Here is a 27,418-nt window from a genome sequence, read left to right as displayed (position 1 = left end):
GTTGTGTTCGCAATAACTTTTTTTTCTTTAAGCAATAATTTTTTTGATGAGTTAAGCAAGCCCTTACAATGCCGCCGAAGCGCTGTGCAAAAGCTTCCTCCGGGGCAGCCACGAGGAAGACGATGATGATGACCATCAGCGAAAAAGATTTGATCAAAGAGGGCAGAAGTTATGCATCTGTGGCACGCCATTATGGCGTGAATGAATCTACAGTGGGGTACATAAAGAAAGAGGAAGCAAACATCCGCAAAACTGCTTCAATAAGGAAGCGAAATGTGTGGTAACTCCGCGAAATAAGAGACGGGGTTATGTCCTTTTACAGGGGAATTTTGAAGCAAAAGAAAAAACAAAGACAACAACTACCCATCACCATGTTTTTCTCCAAGGTAAAACCCCAGCTACACCATAAGCGCCTCCAGCAGAAGAGTCTCCGAGTGAACCTAAAGCCTCTACGAGTCAAGTGAGAGACCCTCCTCCGCCACCAATGCAAGCTTATTCGCCTCTCTCAGAAGGCAATGTTGATGAATTTTAATTACTGTATAAGGTTTTATAATTAAAGATTTAAGTCAATACGTGTACTGTTGTAATCTTTGTCTCAAATACTGTAAATACTGTTTACATATTTTAAACATTCTGGTACCTACATACACATCCATGAAAATTCATAGGGGGGCGGGGGGAGTGGGGGTAGGGGCAAATCCTACTTGCGCTTTTTCACCTTTCGCGGGGGGTTCTGGTCCCCATTAACCGCGAAAAACGAGGGAACACTGTATACTGTATTTCACCATTGTATATTCCCCCCAGCATTGCATATTGGCCCATGTATTCTCGAATCTTTCCATTGTCTAAATAAATGTTAAAAAGTGCATATTTCCTTCCACTGATTTTCACTCATACAAACAGCATAAGAAGAAACAGGACATTTTCCAAGACACTTTGAAGGCAAGTAAAAGTCAGTGTCTGGAAAAGCAATTTAACAACACTATTTCAACATGATGTTGAGTTGGACTTTGGAAAAAGGTCTGAATCCAATTAAAAATGTCTGAGTCAAGTTCAAAAAATAAAAATCCTTGGTGTTCAAAATGGACCTCCGAAGGCCTCAATGAGAAGCAGAAGAATCTCATGTTTTTTCCCAGCCCAAAATTAATTATGTGGAAAATTACCATACAAAAAATGTGTCAAGACAAATAACTAAAAGTACACTGATATATGAATTAATAGTAACCATAGCAGGTAAGAAAAATGTCATATATAAATCCATATACCTCAAATGTTCTTTGTCTCGATACATTGGCTATGATTCAGTTACAATTATGCATTAAATTACATGTTGTGAAAATCATAACCACACACTGATGACAAAGGTCTTAATCGCCCAGTAAATCAACTTGTTCATCCAGAAGCTACAATGACTTCATTCACAGGCATTCTGTTTTTGGGGTTTATGTTTTTTTTTTTTTTTTGCTTTATCATCTTATTTTAATACACAATTCATTTGTCACTTTGAAGATCACACAGAAAACTTGTATCGACGAAAAACTATGTATCGACAACTTACACATTTGTCCTCTGAGCCGCATGCTATGAATCGACCACACGGCGAAATGGCGGATGAGCAGGAATGGCAACGGTTCAAATGGTTTTCATAACGGCGTACGCACCTGAGGACAAAATGCATACAAATGGTGACGAATACAGGAGTATTATAAAAAAAACAAAGAAAAAAGATAGTAAATGTTTGCCTGAGAATATTATTCTGGCTTCCTCTAGATTCAAGTTATAAAATGTCAAAACCACTGGTTCTGCTTTGAAATTTGACCCAATTGAGGGGGAGAAATGAGCCTTTAAAGTTGCAAAAAATCTCTAAGAGTTTAAAATTCTGTCAAGTACAACATTATATTATGTGACAACCTCAGAACATTGTGTTTTGCTTTTTCTTTGGCTTTTAATGCAACAGAAGGTGACATTTAAAGCATTAAGAAATAAGAAGCATTAAGAATCAGTGTGAACATATGCATCACTTGTTATTGTAGTGAAGTATTTTATTGTTTTAAAAATGTAGCTTTTAACAGTGATTATCCTCTTTTTATACTTGTATTATTGCAAAAATTGTTAAAATGTTACTAAAAACATGGCCTTTACAGTTGATAAAGGTTTTGTTGGAAACAGTTACGGAATGAACCATTTAATTTCAATAGCTATTGTTTATGGTAAAATTTTTTACAAACACAACTAGAACAGATTGTGTTGAGATAAGGTTCTATCGTAAATGTCTGCAAATTCAAGTTTGTTCATTTTTACTTTGTAGCTGTTTCACATGCAACATTAATAGTCCAATACATACGAATAAACTGATATTGTAAATATATATGTATTAGGTTTTAGAGGTATTCAAAGTCGTGATTGTCATTTAAAAAGTGGACATACAGTATGCTGCTCCTTGTGCTCTACAGTATAAATAATTTCAAGGTATTCTCAGACCACGGCAGTGCGCAACAGAAATCTGCTAAAAAGCTAAATGCTACCCTGGCCAATATTTTCTTTACATTTCACAAAAATCTAAATCCGCTGTGGTGAAGAAGTTGGCAGAGGCTAAAGTAAAACACAGGAAAGAGGAGGTAGTGGATGACAAATTGCTGCCTCTCGCCACATGCTGGGCTGTTTCGTTTGCTTTGCAACGGCATGAAATGTCTTTACGATGCCACTGACAGTTAGCTGAGCAAAGGTCCAAGCCTTAACTGGAGCTGGTGAGAACATGCCTTTGACATCCATGTTGTAGTCATCAGACTGAGCTGAAAGTAGGTCAAATACATATCTCCTTTTAGAACTTGGGGGAAGATAATGACAATATAATGAATACTTTGTAAGACACCAATGCAAACTATTATCGTGCTAAATTTTTCTTGTGGTTGTTTGACAGAGGTCAACTCTAAGGCATGTTTTGTCATGTTGGCACATCTGACGCCATAGGTTACAGTCCCTATGACTTCACCTGTCTCATTATTGTGAATGTAACTCAACAGGAATGCCTTTAGGAAATCTCATGATCAAATCTGAACTCAAGCAAATTGATGCTGGCATTTAACAATCAATTCATGCACGACCATTTGATGGTTAATTAAGTGCTAGAATCTATTTGTGCTATGCTAATTAATTCTGCGTACATTTAAATAAGACTACATAAAATAGAATTTAAAAATAAAAAATAAAAAATAAAATAAAATAATAATAATGTGGATTGACTTCCTATGGTCAAAAGTCGTCCCCGCCGAGCAATCGCTATTAAAAGTGAGGACATACCTTGATGACACACTCAAGCATTAATCTCACCTCTGATGGATTTCTTACATCCTGTAAAATCAGAATTTTGATCATTTTTAATATTGTGACCTGTAGCCAGACTTAGGGAGTAACAGAATACATGTACTGGTGTTATGTATTCAGAATACAAAAAATAATTTAACTGTAATCCAGTACAGTTACAGAAAAAAACATGTAATAAGATTACAGGTAAATTTATTAAAAATTTTGATTATTTTGGAGGATTATGTTTCTAATGCAGGGAGAGAGAGGCTGGTTGTTAAATTGGGCCCTTGCCCGCTTTCAAACTAGTGGCCGAGCAACCTTTTCTGGATTTTAGCAGCGCACAAGTGGGTAAATGGTCACAATGGACCTCAATGGAACGCATGTTTAGTTTTTTGTTGGCCAACAGGAAAATTATGTGACTGTTTTGATCGTATATTCCCTGGAGGATTTATTCATTTTGGATAACATTTTCAAATAAAACTGCGCAGTCAAAGTCATCCCTACTGCTGGTGAGGCTATAGAAGCTAGCATGGACATATGACCACACTAATATTTCACTATCCCGTCACAGATCACCCACTGCTTTACTTATTTAAACACTGTACTTTATTACTAATACCAGCAGCTAAACTTGTCACGGGGAACAAAATCGTTTTTCCGCAGTCCTGATGACATTGTTTCAAAATTACGTGTGTGCGTGTGAAAAGCTTGATCTTTTTTTCCTTTTCAGTCTTAAAAACAAACACCTAGTCATGTGGAAATGTTTTAAAACTTTATGAAGCTAGTAAATATAATTTCCCTCACAGGATAAATAAAGTATCCATCCATCCATGTGCAGCAAGAAGACCAAGGGGTTAGCACATCTGCCTCACAGTTCTGAGGTTTTGTATTTGAATTCCAGGTGCACCGGCTTCCTCCAGCATTCCAAAACCATGCATATGAAACATTCATAAGACCAAAAAGATGAGATACATACTGTACATATTGTATTGACATTTAATTTATGTTGTCTTTTTTATAGCGTATTTGTTATTGGAGTAATCCAAAACTAATTTAAAAGTAATAAAATTACATTACTTCAATTTTATGGCACTTGGATTATGTTACTAATTAAATTTTATAACAGGTAACAAGTAACTATCGGAATACATTTTAAAAGTAACCCTCTGTTAGCCATTCGTATCAAATATCATTTGATATGAATATTGGGCTGTAGTCACAAATTGGTTGAGAATTGCGACAATGCAACCCATGAATAAATTACGGATGTGGCGGATCACGTTCTAATTAGCTGCAGGTCACCCACAACTCTGAACAGGAGAAGCGAGAGATGGATGGATGGATGGATGGATGGGCATACAGATGCTTGTCAACCAGTTCCACACAACTGTATTTACATAATAAAAAAAAAAACCTAACATTAACCCATTTATAAACACATTATGTGGAACAAGTTGATAGCTGTGTCCTGCGATTGGCTGGCGAACGGTTCAGGGTGTACCCCGCCTCCCGCCCGAAGATAGCTGGGATAGGCTCCAGCACCCCGCGACCCAAGTGAGGATAAGTGGTAAAGAAAATGGATGGATGGTTGGATAGTTGATAGTTGAAAAAAAAAGTCTAACTGAAAAAACATCAAGTTCGAGATCTCCCTGGGAACATCAAATAGCACCGTCAACTAATATATGCTTCCAAGAGGTCGAGCCCGGTTACTGAAAGGTATTTCCCAGCACTGCGACCCAGTTAAAAATGTAAATAGAGAAAACAGACGCTTAAAGATAAAAATGGGAAGTACAGTGACATATTATAGTGGTGACAACATGTCAAGTAATTGGCAGCTCGTAAAACCTGGTGAGATGGAAAAAACAGGAGGAGAATAAAACTATTGAGAGTCAAATCTAAATTCTGAATCAGTCTCTTGTCTTTGACCTCACTGAATAGCTTTCCCATTTGGTAAGAGTACATCGCTGACATTTATTATTCACATATTGGGTGTAAAATGTGACCCAGCTCCTTTAATATTGTCCAATATCAATATTATTAATATTGGACTGCTGAATGGCTAAAACATGGAGATGCGGTGAAAAGTGCTGACACAACCTGCCAACACAACACTGACAATGAGCAGTGTTGTGTTGGCAGGTTGTGACCAGAGGTTTTCTGTTGTGTTGGCAGGTTGTGACCAGAGGTTTTCTGACCTAGAAAACCAGAGGTCAGAATGTGGATCGAATGTTTTGAATGAAGGAGGAGATGCTTGGCTGTGCCCACACACACACCGTTGTGTGAGTGTTAACCATTCCGTATTGGAGTGACGACTAACAAGACTGTTCTTAGAATGGCGGCCCAGAGGATTGTTTAATGCACCTGAGTATTCAGTTTCATGCATCTAGGTAATGTGTAGTTGTGTGTATAAATGCTGAACATTTGATTTAAGATGGCTTTAACCAACACTTATAAAAACACTGGGCATCCGTAAGTGCTTTCCATTGGTGACTTATTGCAGTGATTGATATGGTCAAACTGGCAACATATTATTTAACCCTATTTAACCTTCTCATTTCCTAAACAACCTTGTCAAAAACAACTAAGGATATTGCTGAAACTTCTAAAACTGGGTTAGAACTGTCAAATTATTCAATAGCGGTAAACCATAATTTTCTGGGAAGATCTGTGGAAGGAAAATAATCTTGAGAGATAATTTCGATGTTTGGTGAGATAAGAGCGGCACGGTGACCGACTGATTAGAGCGTCAGCCTCACAGTTCTGAGGAGCGGGGCTCATTCCCCGGCCCCGCCTGTGTGGAGTTTGCATGATGTGGGTTTGCTTCAGTTGGTCACATGTAAGTTCCACATTATGAGCCAAAAAAAATGAGGACAGTTTAAAAATTAGGTCAGCTGAGTGCCCACCTATACTGAAAGAGTATTCCCCCTTCCACTTAACTGGGAAAATCTTTAAAAAGCACACGACCACAGTGCATCATTACATGTTCATGCCGGCATCAGAAAAGGAATGGGTAAACTCTGGAGATCAGGTTGCAGATTAGGTTTCACCACTTATTCCTGAGTGTCACGGTGGCCGACTGGTTAGAGCGTCTGCCTCATAGTTCTGAGGACTGGGGTTCAATCCCCGCCTGGGTGGAGTTTGCATGTTCTCCTTGTGCCTGCTTGGGTTTTCTTCGGGCACTCCGGTTTCCTCCCACATCCCAAAAACATGCACTGTAGGTTAATTGACAACTCTAAATTGCCCATAGGTGTGAATGTTACTGCGAATGGTTGTTTGTTTATATGTGCCCTGTGATTGGCTGGCAACCAGTTCAGGCTGTAGCCCGCCTCCTGCCCGATGATAGCTGGGATAGGCTCCAGCAGCCCGCGACCCTAGTGAGGAGAAGCGGCACAGAAAATGGATGGATGGATGGACTTATTCCTATATATCCCCCATTGGAATATTTTTCCTCAATTTTCCAGTTTTATCAACGATAAACTTCCATTTAACCCTCTAGTTCAGAATAGGAGATACTATAATTTTCAGTTTGTGTCTAGCCAGAACATTATTCAAGCACCAATAATCCAGAATGCCAATCTAGTCATTAAAGTAACCCTTTGGTACAAAAGCACAGCAGCATGCTATAAAAATCATATGTATGAGAGATTGCATAGCTCCAAGAGCAATAAAATCCCAGAATGCATGACGTCTTTATTTTCCAGGAAATTCTGCTGAACATTCAGCTGAATGATAAAACAGGGTATACACTTACTGCTCCCATTTGCTGTACATAAAAAGGTATCATTTATACATTTGGGTCACTGTAGCTCTTTTAACCTCCAGCCATGAAAGTTCATCATATGGAACATAAGATAAACAAGGCCAATAAGATTATTATTATTTTTTTTTTTTGTAATGTGCTTCCCATGTGCTCATCTTGGTGGGATTTTATCTGCTGAGTAAATCATGCCAGCCAGCTCTAAAAAACACAAGTTGGAAATTAGGCCCACATATTTATCAGACAGCAATAGGGTTTTAACTGAGTTTGGGACAAGGATTTAAACTAGGACACAGGAATCACTCCGGAACGCCTTCAGCTGGGCCATAACAAATATTTTGATTGATCCTCTCTGTATATCTAATACAACATGAAGAAAAACAATGTCATCTACGTATGCTTTGACACAATATTTATTAAAGTGAGGAAACATTTGTGAATGGATGTTTATTTGAATTAAAGAAATAGTAATTCAAGTATTTGTTTGTAGTTTGATATGATTAAGTGGTTTGCGTTAATTTGATGAAGCATTTGTTCAGCCAATACAATCACTGATGGAAATTAAAATCTCATTTTATCACAGAAATGATCAAGAAAATTATTATTATCCTGGTCAGATAAAAATAATTTATAATAATAAATGTCCTAAAGCATCAATGCTTTGCCACTCATTCTAAATAGTATAAAGTGTGTACCGTACTTTCACGACCATAAGGTGCACCGCTTTTCAGCCAGCAAAGGCTTGTTCGAAAAATTAAAAAACAAAATACGGCCTCAGAAGCGTGCCTCTGTATGGTGAGGCTTCCTCTGCTGACAACGATGCTGCTCGTCGTTACGTGGAGGAAGAGTTTCCTAACCTCATCAGTGAGGGAGGCTACCTCCCTGAGCAAGTTTTTAATATAGATGAAACAGGCCTTTTTGGAAGAGGATGCCTTCGCGTACATTCCTCTTCAAGGACAAAGTGAAGAGCCCAGGCTTCAAACCCCACAAGGACCATGTGAGTGTCATCATGTGTGGCAATGCTGCAGGTTTTATGCTTAAGGTAAGGTAAAACCCCCAGCTACACCATCAGCACCTCCAGCAGAAGAGTCTCCGAGTCAAGTGAGAGCCTCTCCTCCGCCACCAACACAAGCCTCTCTCAGAAGGCAATGTTGGTGAATGTTAATTACTGTATAATAAACGTTAATTACTGTATAAGGTTTTATAATTAAAGATTTAAGTAAATAAGTGTACTGTTGTAATCTTTGTCTCAAATATCCATCCATCCATCCATCCATTTTCTGAGCCGCTTCTCCTCACTAGGGTCGCGGGCGTGCTGGAGCCTATCCCAGCTATCATCGGGCAGGAGGCGGGGTACACCCTGAACTGGTTGTCTCAAATATGTAAAGTATAAATACTGTTTACATATTTTAAATATTCTGGTACCCACATACACATCCACGAAAATTCCTAAGGGGGGCGAGGGCAAATCCTACTTCACGGTTTTTCACCTTTCGCAGGGGTTCTGGTTCCCTTTAACCGCGAAAAACGAGGGAACACTGTAAACATTAACACGGTCAACTATAATTACTCCAACAGCAAATAATCTTTACACTAACCGAAGTGTGCGAAGATCCCACATCTTCACGCCATCTGTGACTGCACTCGTGAGGAAGAGGTTATAGGATTCTGGTGTCTGAGTGCTGAACATTGAGCCCTGTGAAATATACAGTACACAAATGGACAAAAATGCCTCGTCAGGACACGCATGACTCAACTTAGCTTCTCAGAATATCAATTGCTGGAAAAACCTTTGCAATATAGCCTATATAAGCAAACGGCTTCCAAACATTTCATTCCACTTTGCACAACAGTGTGTGGAGAGGTAGAATTAAAGCCAAAGGTAGTGAAGCTGGAATGTGAGATGTTTTCTTTTCAACAATTTGTTTTCCATCCTTGATCTACCAGAGTGAAATACTATTCAGTTATATACACGTTTCCACAGCACACATACACCGATTCCATATGACATCCCTACTCTCAGATGATGCATAAAAGTGTGTGTGAAATAGAGGCAGAGGTTTTTTGTTTAGATTTCCATTAAGAGTGTGAGAACGGGGGTCTGAGAGGGCATTTCCAGTTCAGTTTTCCGAGAAATCCTTCACTCTTCTGTTCTGATGAGTTCCAGGTGAGTTTTTACTGAGGAGGCGATGGAAACTTCCCATGCTGCAGCTCCTCAGACTGGTCCGCTTTGAGAATAGAAAGCAAGGCGAAAGAGGAGCGTCCAGGTTAGGTCAATCCCCAAAATCCTCTCTGGTATTAACTCCCTTGCATTCCTCAGGCCCTTGGGCACCCATTGACGCAATAGCTCAGCTGAAACAACACAGTCAACAATGATGGCGCACAATAGCTGGCGTGACAGTAGAGAGGCACCTGTGAGGGCGAGGTATGAAATCAGCTGTGTGTATCACACTTGAACGCATGCATTTAATCCATGCCACTAGCTGCTGTTTATCCAGTTAATCCAGAGTACCAAGCATGTACGGCCAATGGCCAATGGGCAGAAGCAAGGCAACTCAATAGTATGGGGTCACTAGTTACGTGTTCACACTCATACGAGCTATTTGAATGATCAGTATAACTGTCACACTTGAGAAGGGAGAGGACTCCCTGTAATCTGTAAAATGCTTGTTTCATTGAGTGTAAATCATCAGCAGACATCACCAGTTGAAATTTCTCACAGATTTTTTTGTTTTCATTCTGAGTGCTTCTCAATTCGATTGTTCAGAGCACTCTAATGGCTATGGATGCAGGCCCAAACTGTCTACTTGTTAGACAACAGCAAATTGGGCTCACAATGGTCCAAGACAGCAATCTGGGAGTAAGGCTGCAGAAACCCAAATTGGATCATGGAACAACATCGTTCCAAAGCCATCATTTCGTGTGGAATCTCCCCCTGCCATCTCATATGACACTTCTAATCCCAATACACCAGGGGGTTCAAACATGCAGCAAGATGAATGATAATGACCATGGGTTTTTAGCCACTGACTGCCTCATTCACACCACAAGCCAACACGTATGCTGCCTCACAGATAATGTACTCCTTATGTAACCACCCTAACACTCGTAGACATCTTATGCAACATCATAACATCTGCCGAATAGTCGATCCTTCACGATGAAGATAGACCTTGCTCTACCTACTACCTACTGCCAAAACAAATAATTTTTCCTTTGTGTCGGTCTGATCTAGACTCTGGTTTACTTTGCCTCTTTCCAATCTTAAAGATGATTACCTATATTGCTTCATGCATTTTTGTTCAACTACAAGTGAGAAAACTGTGTGCTACATACACATTGTGTTGACAGTTGGATGACTGTTCGGGAATTTAAATGGGTTTAGTTCTTAACCAGTGGAAACAGTGGGATATAAATTAGATTAGGGGGATTAAATGTGTTAGGGTGTGTGATGATATTTCTTCAAAGGAAAGGTTACTCTTTTCCATAAGTGTTTTTAAGTGTTGTCTTATAAAAATTAAAAGCATGTACGCGAATGTGCAATTAGTACAGTTATCATTGGGTATTATATTGTTATCATTAATTTTATCTACAGTATATTGCAGTAGCTAGTTGGCATCATCTTGATTATATTTGTAATTTCACATTTTACCTTAATGAACACATTAATCTATTAGTATAGGTAATTCATCCTTCTTTCTCTTGAGGTTATCCTCATTAGGGTCACAGGTGAGCTGCAGCCTCTTCCAGATGACTTTGGTCGAAAGGCGGGTTACACCCTGGACTAGTCGCCAACCAGTCAGAGAGCTGCAGAGCACATACAGGAAACAACCGTTCACACTCACATTCACACCTATGGACAAGAGTCTTCAGTTAACCTAACACGCATGTTTTTAAAATGCGAGAAGAATCTGTAGTACCGGAGAAATTCAAACTCCACATGGAACCGAGAATAGAACAGCAAACTTCTGTGAGGCAGAAGTGCTAAGTACTTGTACACCGTGCCGCCTTGTATTAGTTATATTATTTTAAAATGTATCTTCTTTTTTATGTGTTTTTCTATGCATCGAACAGCTGGTAACCTAATTTTGTTACACTGTAAAACTTAACAATATTCTATCCTCCTTTGAATTATGCTAAAAATGTGTGTTACTAACAGTGATGCAAGATATTGCAACGGAGTTGAGTTGACTGGAAGCATAACTTTTAAAATGGGGACTGTAACATTTTGAGATGATCACCTTGTTTTGCGTGATACAATGGACGGCTCTGCTGTGAACATCAGGCAGCTCTGCTACGACTTCGCCTTTGTTCATGTCAAACACTTGAATGGAACGATCGGAAGCACATGCCAGAACAATGTCTGAGCCACAAAAGTTATGGGAACTACAGTACAGTGGAGGTAAAACAAGCATGGAATTACATTGAAATTATTTTTAAAAAAGAGTCAAGTGTTATTATCTGTATTTCTGTGCCTGTTAGAGAGAACACAGAAGCTCAAGACAGGATATCACACTACCAGTTTGGTGTATTAATTGTGTTGTTTAGTTAACAAGAGGTTAGAAAGCAAACATTCTTGAAAAATGAAAGACAGTAAAACCAGCAGTGGATGCTTCATAGCTTACATAGCTCAGATGAATCGGACTAGCTAACAAGTGGAGAGGCTAGCTTTAATTTGTCTAACAAAAATATGGTGCCGACAGGGGCAAATGCGCTGCAAACGGCCATATGCTGCATTGCAGGAAAAGGTCTTGTCCATCCCGGAGGTTGCACCCTTAGTGGCCTGGCAGACTTCCGTTGTGTACATGATCGTACAGCATTTCTCTCCTGCAGTTGTTTTGGGATTTGTGTGCGTTTTTTTTTTGTCTTTGCAGCATTTTTCCTTTGCAGTTGTTTTCTGTTATTGCAGCATTTTTCTTTTGCAGTTGTTTTTTTGTGATTGCAGCATTTTTCCTTTGCAGTTTTGTTGTGTGTGTGATAGCAGCATTTTCATCTTGCACTATTTATCTTTTGCTGTTGTTTTATGTGTTTGTGTGTTTTTTGTTTTGTGTCATTCTTGCATTTGCAGCACATGGCCGTTTGAAGGCGGCGCATTTGCCCCTGTCCACCATACAAAACACTTGCGTCTGCACTTCCTGTCATAAAAACAATAAGAGCAAATGAAAGGATACAGGAAAAGAAATCATTGATAGCAGACAAGTCGGTAATATCTGCTCCTGAGGATGTTGCAAAGCAACTTGACAATTGGACAAAACTCCGCTGCTGATATCTGAAGTGAAGAAAAAAAAAAATCTGTTGTTGTTGTTAATGTCATTAACCATTAAATCTTACAAAATTAAGACCGGTAATAAGCTAACTAAAATGTTACCCTATGTCAATACTATAAGTAAATGTATCAGAACCCATTTATTGACACACTTTATAGAATTAAAAAAAAAATGTTAAACAAATTATTGGCATTGTTCATTATGCAATATTGGGGGAAAATTAGCAGCCCCTCCTAAAATACTGTATATTGGCCTACCGTAACCCACATTACCTTTTGATGTCATCATGTGTGACATCCACATGATACAAATATAAGTGTAGTGAGTCTCCAGATGCAAGAAGTAAAAATTTGTCCAGGTAATAAAACTGGGCAGCTTTGATATGTTTAGCGAACATATTTTTCCCCTGCAAGACAACAATATAAAAGACAATCATAATTTAAAAACATACTGATACATCCATCCATTTTCTGTACCGCATACATACATTCAAAATTAAACACATTTCGTAAAGAGTTATAATAAATGTCTTACAGGGAACTTTTAATTACTATAAATTTAACAAGGAGCATTTATTCTGTTTCGTTTGGGTTAAAGTATTTGTAAGTTAAAAAAAATTGTTACATAGTGCTGTAAAACTATTAAATACTCAGTTTATTGTCAAAATACATACCCGACATGTAGACTAATACTTTACGGTCCGTCTCTGTTAAGCTAGCAAAAAACCAATTGTGGGATTTTATAGACAGACAATAGAAAATAAATGTGCAAATGAGAGCATAGAGCAGAACACCAAGCATCTTGTAATTGTGATTTGTGATGTTGTCAATCTTTTACAACATGGAAAATGTTTTTTCAGCATAAAAAAACAGAGAGTTGGGATTCTGTTTCTGTCCATAGTTGCTTTATTGTGAAAGATGACTTGTCTACATGTGAGGCTTTCTTTGCATAAATGTGCAAACAGCATGTGAGTGGTCAGGTCCAAAAAAGGGTGGTCACTTCAGATCAAGTGCAACCATGAGTATTAGTGGAGGACATTTACCATGATAACAGCAGGCTCTGGGATGTCATGAGTCCAAAGTCTCAGAGTCTGGTCATGTGATGCACTTAACCAACATTGTCTGCTGAGGCTCCAGCTCACACTGGTTACTGGCTTGTCATGTCCTGCAAACAAAGAGAGCCTTTAGTAATCACATGGAAATACAGTGTGTATTTGCAACATTTACTTTTATGTAGCTCTTCTGAGATGTGGACAGAATGACAATTAGTACATCCCTTTGTCACCAGACATTGGTCATTGTATCTCTGCTGCTCCCTTTTGGTGGTTATGGTAAAGGATAGACTGTACCGAACTACTATTTAAGAAATAACAATAATCATCTCTGGTAAAAAGTCTTCATCTACAAGTTCGACAGTTACAGTTGACTGAGGACATATCTGTGGAGTGTTTCATCTCAAGCTATTTCAAAGTTATTTAGAGTAGCCCAAATAAGGCTTCTCTTAATTCTCTTTTAGCAACAAATCAAATTCTTCATTCTCGTCTCTTGAAATTATTACTTCGAAAATAGATCAATGTTGAACTACACTGGAATGTGTGCAATCTCTTGGGGTCAATTGGGCAAAAATAAAAAACAAAAAAGAACCCGGCAACTATGGCATAACATGAGATAACACTTTTGTCAAACAGCACAATTCGTTAGGTGGTCATGTGGTGGTGATTGTGAAGGTGCCATTTACCTGTGTAAACAGCTGGATTGCCAGTAAGGGAAGACTTGTACAATAACACAGAGTTGTCACCAAGACCACACAGGATTTGCTTTCCATCCCCTGGGAGATATGCAAGACACAATAAATATGTATGATAAATTTAAACATGATGATTAACGACTATGGGAAAATAAGAAACAGCTTTTAAAAACGTGGTGTACATTAATACATTTTAGGTTAATTAACAGAGTTCAATACTTACCTGAATACTGCAGGCAAAAGATTGGCTTGTTTGTAATATTCAGTTGGACACGAAGAACAGTAGGTGCTGCAATGTCTTCTGGGTAATCTTTGAGGAGTAAACCTCTAATGGAAAATTGATAAGATTAGAAAAAAAAAATCAATAATTACTTCAATTGTAATACTGTGTTTTAGGGATAATATGAAGCACCTACTTCTTATTGGTCTTCATGGAGGACTTGCTCTTCTGAGCAGTTGTTTTTGGTGAAAACAAAAGCATTCTGTAATAAGAGCATACATTTAATTAACAAGAATTTATCTAGCAAACATTTTGGGAAAGATCCAAGGAGGATTCACCATCTGTTGTTAAATAAACCCAAATACTAAAACGCTGCTGTAGAAGTAGTGGAAGGAGGAGCCACAATAAACAAACAGGCTTAAATTGTGACGATCCTATGTGCTGGTGGGAACCATGAAGGAGTGTTTTCCAATAATTTAGATCAAAGTAACTCATCCATCCATCCATTTTCTGTACAGCTTCTCCAGTTCAATTTAAATTTAAAAACATAAATTTTTTGTTATTCATCTTTATTACGCCACCTTGGGGAGCTTGTGTAACCAGATGATTTCACCTTTGAGTGGAAGACAAGCGGCTGTTCCTTAGTGCCACCTGTGGGAAAAATAAAAAACAAAAGTACAGTATGTTGGACGAGTGCGTATTGTTCATGTGTGGTGTATGCGAATTTTCTCCAAGCCAGCGAAAAAATATTTTACATAGGCTCTTCATAGAGAGAATGTCATTCCTAGAGTGTAGACTGTAGATCTAGAGTGTAGATCTGTGCCAAGGCCACACATTCCAATTTAGATCACAGCCAAATTGTACACCTTCACAGATAATCACTTCCTCCATATTGCTTCAATTTTGTTATTAAGATGAACACATTTCTTTATTGATAAATTCAGGAAAATATTGAAAAAGGCCTGATCTTGAAAATCCTGGATAATATAGGAGACTGACTGTAGGGAAAAAAATACAAGTTTAACTGTTCTTCTGGTAAACCAACTTTTTAAACAAAATGAAGAATTTATTTCAGATCACAACATCAGACTAAAGTTATGAGTCATACTATTAGGTTTACATCATAATGGTGAAGTGAGTTGTCACATCCTTTCTCACTCATCTCTTTAAAGAGAGCTCCTGCAGGCCCATCCCAGACATACAATGGAATAATGTTTCCTTTTCCAAAAGCCTGAAAGGTTTATGGTTTATCGTGTTTAAATTCTGCATAAATACTTAATAACGCAGCGCGATTAAGGCCGCATTAGTCAGAAAATGCTGTGGCATTAGGTCTGACACACTACATCGCCAAAGTGTGGCTCAGCAGCTCTCTTCTATTCAGCTGTGGGAAGTCTGGATAATTTTGCCCATTTCCAGTGCTACCTCTCCGTGAGAGCAACAGGAAAACCACAGAGAACCACGGACCCCCCAGAGAATAGAATGAAGCTGCTGCCAAAGCCTAATGATACACCCGGGTCACAAATAGGCTTATTTGACCATGGAACCAATGACTGCACAAAGTAACCCCACTTGGATAATTAACACCCACATTTTGGTTGCAATGAATTTGTGTCTATTATATTTTAAGTACCTGTTAAAGTGCTGCAAGTGCTCAAGTTGAAGGTTGTTAAATAACTAATTACCATCCCCTGCTGTCTGAAGGAATATAAAGTGGAAGTTTTGTGGAATAGACTTTGCATAAACTAACAATTCAATTTAAATCACCAGTAAAGAACAATTGCTTTGTTTGTTTGTTTTTCTTCAGGGCTTTCCCTATGGTATGGTGGCATTTATTGTCAGGCCTCAATATATGTGGAACATACAAAGGGCCGAAATTACTTTTCCAAGAGGTCACTGTCACAAAAAACAATATGAAAAACAAACAAACAAAACAAAACATTAACATTGATAAAACCCACTTTTCCCACATTGCCTACAAATGAATGTGGTTGGATGTTTGGTGGTGGTTGGAGGGGCGGTAGGCACAGAGCGGCAGCCACACTTCCATCAGACTGCTCCAGGGCAGCTGTGGCTACACAATTAGCTTACCACAAAGGTTTGAATGTGGAGGGAATGAATAGTGCATGCAATTGTAAAGCGTCATTTTGAGCCAAGAAAAAGCACTATATAAATGTAATGCATTATTATTGTTATTGTTATTACTATTATTAATTCAGAGTGGTAAAATGTGATTTTGGTAGTGATCAAAGTGCCCCTACAGTATGTGTGCGGCAAAAAGTGCCCTCGGAGTGGCCAAAAGTGCCCCCGAAAATTACTGTCCCCCCCACTTTGAATAGTTGAAGTGCGTCTTTGGCCCACGCATCACTCGGAAATTTATTATCGGCCCCGCGCCCAGCTTTCATCTCTCCTTGACCCCATAACATATTAAAACAAAGGTTAAGGAAAGGTCGCATAAAGGTAAGAAAATTGGACTTTCCGAAGAGGCCCTATGAAAAACTACATTTCTAATTTCTCTAGCGCTAACACAACATGAGAGGGGTCTATTAAAGACTGCTAACATTTGTGACACAGGGTCACCCTCGATATGACAGAAATGTTAGTATCCTTATTACAAGCCAGTGTACCATCAAGATGATTTTGAAGCTGTTATTTTAAATTACATTGTTTCTTTAACAATAGGCAATCATTTTGTAACCATGAGAAGACATGTACCGACCTTTTTTCTTCAAATGATGGGGCTCCTTCTTCTTTAACTCAGCAATGAGAGGGGACTCCAGCAAAGGTGGGGAACTGGAAACAAGGGATGGGTGACCCGTGGAAATTAGTAACTGGAATTGAATGCTGATAAACTTTTGCATTGCTGAATTATTAGTCGCTCTGCCATAACTTTGTTGATTCATCAAAAATTCAATTCAGAAGCAGCAATCAAGACTGCAGATTGTCTATTGCAATTTTCCATTATGTGTCAAAATGTCAGGGATTAAACATCGATCCATCCATTTTCTATAACACTTTTTAATCATTAGGGTTACAGATCTCAGCAGACTTTGTATTAGAAGCAAGGTATACCTTGTACTGGTCGCCATCCATTTGCAGGGCACAACAAACAACAACCAACAACCATTTACACTCACACTTATGGACAATTTAGGATAATAGAAGACTATAAATTTCCCACATGATTAAATGTGAATGTTTGTTTGTCTCTCACCCACCCACATTCTATTTCTCTCTGACATATGATTTTAGGTGATATTACATTATAATTCCATATGGCTTAATATGATGTTGGTCTACCCTTTGCAGCTATAACAGCTTCAACCCTTGTGGGAAGGGTTTAGAAGTGAGTTTATGGGAATTTTTGGCCATTATTCCCATTCTCCCAGGAGCATATTTGTGAGGTCACACACTGATGCTGGACAAGAAGGCCTGGCTCACTGTCCACTCAAACTCAACCCAAAGGTGTTCTATTGTGTTGAGGGCAGGACTCTGTGCAGGCCAGTCAAGTTCATCCAAAAATGGTCATAAATTCCGATAAACACACTCCTAAACCTAGTGGAAAGTTTTACCAGAAGAATTATAATTGCAGAGGGTGGACCGATGTGATATTTAACTATGGATTAAGAACGGGATGTCACTTAAATTCATATCTGAGTCAAGGTAGGTGAGCAAATACTTTTGGTAATATAGTGTATTATGGTTTGGAGGTGATGTATTGGAAGATAAAGGTAACTTTCTTGCTTTAGTAATAATGGTATTCATCCTCAAATATGCAAAATGCCTCTGTCTGTTCTTTAATGCCACACATAATTTAGATAGTGTTTTTGTACTTATTTTGTGATGTGATGGTGTTATTAGGAAGTGGATTAGGTCACTGAAGGCCCAGGTATGGAACTCACTGCCCGCCACTGGTTTAATACATGTATGTGTGTGTGTGTGTGTGTGTGTGTGTGTGTGTGTGTGTGTGTGTGTGTGTGCATGGGTGCGTGCTTGCATGTGAAATGTAAAATTACATTGCTTTTTTAATTACAAGTTTACCTTGGAAATACTGAAAAGCCTCGACTTCCAGCCTGGATTCTTTCTGCATCACCCAAACAGAACTCCAACAGGCTCACACACGGAGTAAACAAAGAGCTCACTAAAAACAGAATCTGTGCGGCAAGATTTCAACAATCGTCAAGGTAATGCTGATCATCTGTTATTATTTTATAATGTGAAATTAGACATTTATTTGAGGACTTTAGACACATCATTCCTGAATGAAATGGAAAATCCCAAATGCAACTTTTACAACTGTATATACAGGTATACTTACTGTATTGCTAAGAATCCAACAGTGGAATGTGAACACATAACGCTGTACTTGCAAAGTTACTGAAATGCCATTTTTAAGTGCAGGGGCCATTAACACATTAAAATGTATCAGACAAAACTAAATAAAAACATTCCTCATTCGTTTTACCGATGACAGACTTTAATTGGTAAAGCAGTAAAGCACACATTTAAAGTTTATACTTAAGTTTTTATGTGATAGCAACCACATAAAAAAAAGGTCTGACTCAGTCTATAGCGGGGTAAAACAAGGAAACCACAGTAGACGTGATCAGTGTGTAGTCTACATAATTGCTGTAATAATGAGGAAAGGTTTGACAATTCCACAGTGTGGGTATACAAATATGAACGTGGTCCAGCTACCTGAAGCCTTTTCTCATCTCATCTCAATTTTACATGGGTCAATAATCTTGGCAAATGCAGCTGAAAGTGGCAAGCATGAGAATGCTGATATTGGAATCCATCCATTTTCTACCGCTTATTCTATTCAGAGTCATAACGAGCCAGTGCCAATCCTAGCTAACTTTGGGTGAGAAGTGCACTGGTCACCAGTCAATCACAGGGCACATATAGACAAACAACCACTCACACTCACATTCACAGTTATGGATAATTTAGTGGCATCCCAGGAAACGTTTTTGGAATGTGGGAAGAAATCGGAGTACCGGGAGAAAACTCGCAGAAGCCTGACATGCAAATTTCACACAGAAAGGTCAAGTCAAGAGTCCAAACCACAACCTTTGACCTTGAGGCAGACATGCCAACCACATGCAACAGCAGGCTGCCCTATTTTGATAGCATCAAGTAATTTGATGATAGATAAGATAATTTGACCATAATCATTGTGAGTTCAAAGAAATGCTGTTAAAAAAGGTTGTCTCTGGCTACCAAAGCCATGTTATTTTATATACAATATACTGCATAGGTTCTGTACTTTAACAATAATAATAATTTTAAAAATGCATTATACTTATATAGTGCTTTTCTAGGAACTCAAAGACGGTTTACAATCACACACACTATTCATTCACTCCACAGTCACACCCTGGTGGTGGTAAGCGATCGGTACTTGTGGAACTACATCTGCCCTGGGGCAGTCTGACAGAAGCGTGGCTGCCATTATGCATCTACAGCCCCTCCGACCACCACCAAGCATCCAACCACATTCATTCATGGGCAATGTGGATTAAGTGTCTTGCCCTGGGACACAAGGACGACATATGCTCGGGTATGGATACGAACTGGCGGGGATACAAACCAGCGACCCTCTCGTTTCTTGTTTTGCCAACCCTACTGATGGCAATAGATGGTAAATCGGCTTTACATGCTTCACGAGGTAGCTGGGGATCGAAACCACAACCTGAAGTTTGAGAGACCACTCTACTACGCGGGCATCCCGCATCTAAAGTCATCTTACAACCCCAATTCCAGTGAAGTTGGGACGTTGTGTTAAACATAAATAAAAACAGAATTAATAATCAATATGATTTGCAAATCATATTGGTTATTAATTATTATTAATTACCTATATTTAATTAAATACACTACAAACACAAGATATTTAATGTTCAAACTAATAAACTTCATTGTTTTTAGCAAATAATCATTAACTTAGAATTTTATGGCTGCAACACGTTTCAAAAAAGCTGAGACAGGATCATGTTTACCACTGTGTTACATCACTTTTTCTTTTAACAACATTCAATAAACGTTTGGTAACTCCATCCATCCATTTTCTGAGCCGCTTATCCTCACAAGGGTCGCGGGAGTGCTGGAGCCTATCCCAGCTGTCATCGGGAAGGAGGCGGGGTACACCCTAAACTGGTCGTTTGCGAACTGAGGACACTAATTGTTGAAGCTTTGTAGGTGGAATTCTGTTCAACAGTCCGGGGTCTCCGTTGTCGCATTTTACGCTTCATAATGCGCCACACATTTTCAATGGTAGACAGGTCTAGACTGCAGGCAGGCCAGTCTAGTACCGCACTCTTTTACTACGAAGCCACGCTGTTGTAACAAGTGCAGAATGTGGTTTGGCATTGTCTTGCTGAAATAAGCAGGGGCGTCCATGAAAAAGACATTGCCAGGATGGCAGCACATGTTTCTCCAAAACCTGTTTGTACCGTTCAGCATTAATTGTGCCTTCACAGATGTGTAAGTTACCCATGCCATTGGCACTAACACAGCCCCATACCATCACATATGCTGGCTTTTGAACTTTGCGTCCATAACAGTCCGGATGGTTCTTTTCCTCTTTGGCCCGGAGGACACGACGTCCACAATTTCCAAAAAACAATTTGAAATGTGGAATGTGGACTCGTCGGACCACAGAACACTTTTCCACTTTGCATCAGTCCATCTTAGATGAGCTCGGGCCCAGAGAAGCCGGCGGCGTTTCTGGGTGTTGTTGATAAATGGCTTTCGCTTTGCATAGTAGAGTTTCAAGTTGTCTTACGGATGTAGCGCCGAACTGTATTTACTGACATTGGTTTTCTGAAGTGTTCCTGAGCCCACGTGGTGATATCCTTTATACACGGGCATTCAATATTGGTTTTCAGCCTTGCCGCTTACATGCAGTGATTTCTCCAGATCCTCTGAACCTTTTGATGATATTATTCCTTGCAATTGCACCTTGAGGAACATTGTCCTTAAACTGTTCAACTATTTTCTCACGCACTTGTTCACAAAGAGGTGAACCCCCCCCCCCCCCTATCTTTGCTTGTGAATGACTGAGCAATTCAGGGAAGCTCCTTTTATACCCAATCACGGCACCCACATGTTCCCAATTAGCCTGTTCACCTGTGCGATGTTCCAAACAGGTGTTTGATGAGCATTCCTCAACTTACCCAGTATTTTTTGCCACCTGTCCCAGCTTTCTTGGAATGTGTTGCAGCCATAACAAATAGGTTCAATAGGTTGAACATGATTTGCAAATAATTGTATTCTGTTTTAATTTATGTTTAACACAACGTCCCAACTTCATTGGAATTGGGGTTGTACTTAGTCCTGTGGCTAAGGAAATCAAATCTCAAATGGTATTGCCCTTTAATGAAGGTGAGAAAATGCATTAATTATGGAAAAATGTCTTTTGATGATTTGTATTATACTCACCGAGTTGTTACACTTGTCAGAGAAGACCCAAGACCCAGCCATTGCGATGCTCAAATTGGGGTAGTCTAGAATCGGTTGAAATACAGTCTGAATGGGTCAAATGCATCACAGTCATTTAGATGAATGTGAATATTCAGTTCTTGACCTATCTAATGTCCTGTTTTCTACTAAATATAAAATACTGTGCTGTTGTTTTTTTGTCCATTGTTTTTTTTGGGGGGGCACTACAATAGCAACAGAATCACTAAGAGCAGCATACCTGTGAAATGTAGAACCGTTAACAGTTCTGATGTAGCCAGATTGACTAAATACAGACCATCAGTACTTCCAACACATAACCAGCTCTCGTCCCTAGAAAGTAAGGAAAACAGTTACACGACTTACACCTTTGAAAACGGGTATCTAGTTATTTTGGAGAACAGCTTCTTTAAATACAAGCTATACTTCAAGTCCAAGCAATGCACACCAGTAAAATGGAGACAACCGATACATTGAAGAAAGAGGGGAAGCAAAATTTGAAGATTGTCAGTGATTATCCATGTTTCCATACTGAGGTCATAATAGCGTGGCATGTTTGTGTGAGACATGTTTCATATTTTGGTGTGGCATTAGTATCATGTTGATCACATTTTCTTTTAAATAGGCTGAATACATTAGTTCAACATGGTATGGTATGGTATTGTATGGTGGTTTTCCACGTGTGCTATACACACATAATGCAACAAACACGTTTTCTACTTTTTATTTACTTGTATATTTCATCGTTTTGTTATCAGTTTTTGATTTGTGTAAAGAACAAATCTGTGGATAATTCCCAAACAGTGATCTATGGTTTAATCCACTTTTTTTAGAACATCCAAGGATCCTGTTGATGCATTCTTTAGACATTAAGAAAAGTAACAAAAATATAAGACAAATGTGATTAGTTATATTACTTTGAGAAAGTAATTAAAACAGTTACACAGTACACTAGTTACATTTTCAACAACGTAACTTGTAATTATAACCACCTACGTTTCCAAAGTAATTTTCCCAACACTGCTCCTGATGCACATATAAATTACAGATACTTTTCTTTAAAAATACTGAGCAACCTATATATTTGCAGGGAAAGCTATAACTTTTAACTAGTAAAAACAAAAGTAAACATTTGAAAATTGTCTACTAACTACTTAAATATTTTTGCTAATATGTCATATGATGAGGTGTATTACTCATGCCAGCTGGTCTTACTGTAACTGCATGTTAACACTAAAAAGGTCTAAAGATTAATGCAAAGATGTTTTTAAGGTGTGGTTTTGCACGATACACATATAAAATATATCCCAAATAAAACAAAGATTTTTAGTATCCATCTGTTTGCAGCAAACCCTCATCTGTTTATTTCAGGCTTTTTATCTTGTAATGGCGTATCCTGTTTTAGAGCAAGGAACCATGTCTGGTAACTTTGACTAGGCAGTAGAACCTTAAGATTTCCCCATTTGAATCAGCCAAGAAAGAAAGGCAGTGATAATCATGAAAAGACTATTTAAACATAATGACAAAAAGGGTTTAAATTCTGCCTATATATCATTATTATAAATATAATGATGTTTTTGGAATGTGACAAACCCCTTGTCAGAGATTTGAACCCAAAACAACCTGACTGTGAGGCAGATGTGCTACTTACTACATACCGTGCTGCCCATAATGTCCATCAATCCATTTTCTAAACCATGTAGGGATAGCAGGTGAGCTGCAGCCTACACACACTCACTTTGGGTACGAGGAGGGGTACACCCTAGACTGGTTCCAAATCAATCGTAGGGCACATGTAGACAAACAACCATTCACACTCACATTCACACCTAAGTATTCAATTAACCCAACCTGCAGGTATTTAGAATGTGGGAGGAAGCCGGAGAACTTGGGAGAAAACCCATGCAATCACGAGGAGAACATGGAAACTCCACACATGAGGGCCTCAGCTAAGATTTGAACCCAGAACCATGCAATAAAATACAGAACCTAACTTAAATGCCCAAGTAAAACAAATAAAGCGCAACAGGTAATGTGGGGGGCTACATGGAAGGATGATGGCTGGGTAGATAGACGTTTTTTCCACTTACCTTTTCTCTGCATTCGTGTTGTCATTAGATGAGCTGACAGAAGCCATTGTGAGAACAGGTTTTGAAATGTCCACTTCAGAGGACTTTTCTGCCACTCCTAAAAGAGAAAATGAAAAACAACATCAGAGGAAGTCGGCTTATCAAATTACTTTATGCAATAACCTGTGCTCCATGTCTTGGATGTCACCTGCTTGATGTCTTCGTTCACTCTTGTGAAGGTCTATTTTGGTCACTAGCTGACAAGAAAATTGATTGCTGAAAGAAAAGCACCAAACCTAAAGCAGAGAGAAAATAATTGTTCGGCCACAGAGTAGAATTACTTTTTGTGAAGGTCATTTTGCTGCTGTTAGGGCTAAATGTAATAACCTGCCCGTCAGTGGAGCCGGTGATCATGTAATTGTTTTTCATCATGAAGAACACACTGAGCAGTGGAGAAGCTTAAAAATAAGAACTTGTGTAAATACATTAACCAATTAAAAAGCCCTGATCTGTTTTATTCTTAAATAATATACCTGACAGGACAAAAGATTGGTAGAAAGCAGTTTCAGTGTGTAGATCCCATAGCTGGAAGATAGTGTTGTACAGTTCAGTCAAAAATAACATTGTACATGTAATAATACATCATTCAGAATGTTAACTCGGTACCTTGAACGTTCGGTCCTCTGATGTGGTGACAAGAATGTGTTTATGCCATGGACAAAACTCTGCTGATGTTACAGGTCCCAAATGACCAGTCAATGCCGCAATCGTTTCCTGTTTCTGATACGAAAAGCAATCATAATGGCTTACCATCTGTATCTACAACATTTGCATCTCCAGATCAGAGGTCAGACCCTAAAAATATATTTGAAATTGTCAAAGTACCTGTGAGCTGAGAATATATGCAGCGGCTCCAGAGCATGCAACCACTCTCTCATCAGAGAAACAGAAGGAAAGATGGACCACTTCACCCAGTGAGCTTCCAATAACTGTTCCAGATGCAAAACTACCTGTGGTCAAATTCAATTAGCTACATTAGCAATGATGCAGCACAGTTGTACACCAATCCAAAGTAAAATCAAAATAAACAGGTTGTTAAATGAATACCTATCCGACAGTATCAATCAAAACTCAGCATTGATATCTTTGTAGAGGCAACTTAATGTATTGCACTTGTCATTAGATCAGTGATTCGAAACTGGTGGATCAGGACTCAAAAGTGGGTTGTGAATTGGGTGTTTACTCTGTAAAGAAATACAGTAGAGCTGATATCACGGCAAGCACTATGCCTTTGGCGGTATAGCAAAAAAAAGGCATTTAAAAATACAATATCCTGTACATGTGTTTCTAGAGGTTATTTTTAAACAAAAAAAAAAAATACTTATTGTTCATCACGTCAATGAATGTGGGTTGCAACTTTGCAACAAACGGAAAATACGGGTCATAGGGTGACCACAGTTGAGAACCACTGCACTAGATGGCTAGCTTGTATGGATTTGCATTCAGCAACTTTCTCTTTCTGTACCTTGGGTGACTCTGCTCTGGCATACGTCCACATTCCAGACGATAATGTAATCAGCAGATGCAGAACAGAGAAGGACAGGTGACTTCCTTTTTCCAAAAGTCATGGCGGTGATTTCACCATAATGCCCACTGAGCCGAAATGTCTGTGGCAACACATTAAAAAACTAGTCATAATTGTGCTAACTTTTATTTACACCAGTTGTTTGTAATCTTGCAATATCCTAGTTTAAAAATTTTGAACCTGTTTTCTTTTTTGTGTTAGGTATGTATTATCCTAACCATGTCATTCAATTGTAATTCAATTTTGATAATTTTTTAAAATTTTAAATCCACCCAAAAACATTTTTAAAAAATTGTATAATAGCATATATTAGGGAAAGGAGCACGAAATAGGAAAATATGAAGAACATGGACAAGAAGTTTGTCAACAACTTCAGTGGTAAATTAAAGTTTAAAGGCCTTCCAAGCTTTTTTAACTATAAGTTGTGATGAAGGCAGCTCGGTAGGTGGCTTCGTGGTTGCCACGTCTGCCACACAGTTCTACGGTTTTGGGTTTCACTTTCAACTCTGGCCTGCCTGTGTGAAGTTTGCATGATCTCCCTGTACTTGCGTGGGTTTTCTATGGGTACTCCCCCCTTAAAAAAAAAAACAAAAAAAAAGCAAAAAATGACAATTGAATTGAATTAATTGATTGGCGGCACAGTGGATGACTGGTTAGCACATCTCCCTCACAGTTCTGAGTTCAAATCCGGCCTCGCCTGTGTGGAGTTTGCACGTTCTCCCCCGTGCCTGCGTGGGTTTTCTCTGGGTACTCCCACATCCCAAAAATATGCTTGGTAGGTTATGTGAAGACTTTAAATTGCCATAGTTTTGAATGTGAGTGCAAATGGTTGTTTGTTTATGTGTGCCCTGTGATTGGCTGGCAACCAGCTCAGGGTGCACCCCGCCTCTCGCCCGAAGATAGCTGGGATAGGCTCCAGCACGCCCACGACCAGAGTGAGAATAAGCAGTACAGAAAATGGATGGATGGATGGATAAAATGGGAGTCGTGCTTATAGTATTCCACTCTACTCCTGTAGGTGGCAGTAATACACAAGTCCGTGTGTGAAAACTAGCAAACAAATCAATTATAATAAACCATTTTCCCAATGTAAATACAGATTTCTGGATCCGCATACAAATGTTTCAAAGTTTTGGACGGACTTTTTTTTTTTTTTTATCTGTTCTGCATAATAGTGCTCCACAAACCAACCCAAAACATACGTATGAATACATACATATAAACATTAACCAAACTGCTTGCACATGAAAAATACATAACACACATACATTCCATTCTTGACATAAGATTACTCAAGTAAGAGTATACGTGTTCGTCTCAAACATGCATACATTGGGGTGACAAACCTTCTCAACGTCCAAATTACAGTAAATGAGAATGTCCCCGCCACGCAGAGGGATGGCAGTGTAATTGTAACTACAAGCCAGCTGCTGGTATGATACAAGTCTGTCACAAGTTAATTTTAATTTTTCAACAATCATCTTCCTTCTCCTCGGCAGACCACAATCGCTTGTTAGCTAGCATACAATTGAAAGCGGATAGAACGTAACTCAAATAATTGTCAGCTATTTGGTATCTAGCCTTCTTAACTCTAAAAAAAATTACATTTGCTTAAAAGTATACGTTTTTGGTATAACCTAATGTGGGTTTTCCACAATATTACCACGTCTCGTGTGGGCAAACGTTTGCGGTTGCTTGGAAACCAGTGGATTTGCTTTCATAAAGATTGTCTATTGTATGAAGTCGTCATCGCTTTCATGTTGACGTCAGCGGTACAGAAATTCGTTTCAGAGTGGGACGTCGTCACATTTCCCGTAAAACTCTTGGAACTATTTGGTGTTTGCCACCTGTAACCGCCAGATGGCAGTCAATCTTTATATTTGTGAAATGGCCGTACGTGAACGCGCAATAAAATGCACGGTGAATATTATTTTCCATCCATCCATTTTCTGTACTGCTTATCCTCACTTGGGTCGCGGGCGTGCTGGAGCCTATCCCACCTATCTTTGG

General features: G+C 38.8%; 1 protein-coding gene across 3 annotated transcripts in view; it reads right to left on the bottom strand.

Annotated features, from left to right (window-relative positions):
* Positions 1-27,130, bottom strand: part of wdr27 (WD repeat domain 27) — a 47,419-nt gene extending 20,289 nt beyond the window's left edge. Inside the window, exons 1-23 of one of the 3 annotated variants that reach the window (XR_009790894.1) lie at positions 26,755-27,130; positions 25,349-25,490; positions 24,709-24,833; positions 24,490-24,603; positions 24,357-24,408; positions 24,211-24,281; positions 24,032-24,119; positions 23,845-23,941; positions 21,996-22,087; positions 21,737-21,801; positions 18,335-18,447; positions 17,013-17,086; positions 14,878-14,947; positions 14,493-14,558; positions 14,300-14,403; positions 14,068-14,157; positions 13,373-13,494; positions 12,603-12,736; positions 12,235-12,332; positions 11,305-11,426; positions 10,716-10,870; positions 8,662-8,759; positions 1,640-1,661 (exon numbers count right to left, since the gene is read on the bottom strand). Coding sequence is in view for 1 of the 3 variants with exons in the window: in XM_061790647.1 (XP_061646631.1) it covers positions 1,559-1,661; positions 8,662-8,759; positions 11,305-11,426; positions 12,235-12,332; positions 12,603-12,736; positions 13,373-13,494; positions 14,068-14,157; positions 14,300-14,403; positions 14,493-14,558; positions 14,878-14,947; positions 17,013-17,086; positions 18,335-18,447; positions 21,737-21,801; positions 21,996-22,087; positions 23,845-23,941; positions 24,032-24,119; positions 24,211-24,281; positions 24,357-24,408; positions 24,490-24,603; positions 24,709-24,833; positions 25,349-25,490; positions 26,755-26,889 (2,175 nt within the window). In the remaining 2 variants the exon portion in view is untranslated. Of the gene's footprint in view, positions 1-1,558; positions 1,662-8,661; positions 8,760-10,715; positions 10,871-11,304; positions 11,427-12,234; positions 12,333-12,602; positions 12,737-13,372; positions 13,495-14,067; positions 14,158-14,299; positions 14,404-14,492; positions 14,559-14,877; positions 14,948-17,012; positions 17,087-18,334; positions 18,448-21,736; positions 21,802-21,995; positions 22,088-23,844; positions 23,942-24,031; positions 24,120-24,210; positions 24,282-24,356; positions 24,409-24,489; positions 24,604-24,708; positions 24,834-25,348; positions 25,491-26,754 lie in introns of those variants that run through there. The other 2 variants (XM_061790647.1, XR_009790895.1) reach the window with 2 other exon arrangements.
* Positions 27,131-27,418: the final 288 nt, after the last annotated feature.

The sequence above is a fragment of the Phyllopteryx taeniolatus genome, chromosome 11 (genome assembly GCF_024500385.1).
Source record: "Phyllopteryx taeniolatus isolate TA_2022b chromosome 11, UOR_Ptae_1.2, whole genome shotgun sequence".
NCBI lineage: Eukaryota > Metazoa > Chordata > Actinopteri > Syngnathiformes > Syngnathidae > Phyllopteryx > Phyllopteryx taeniolatus.
Note: the sequence above shows the minus strand (reverse complement) of the source record. Positions and strands in the feature narration are given on the sequence as shown.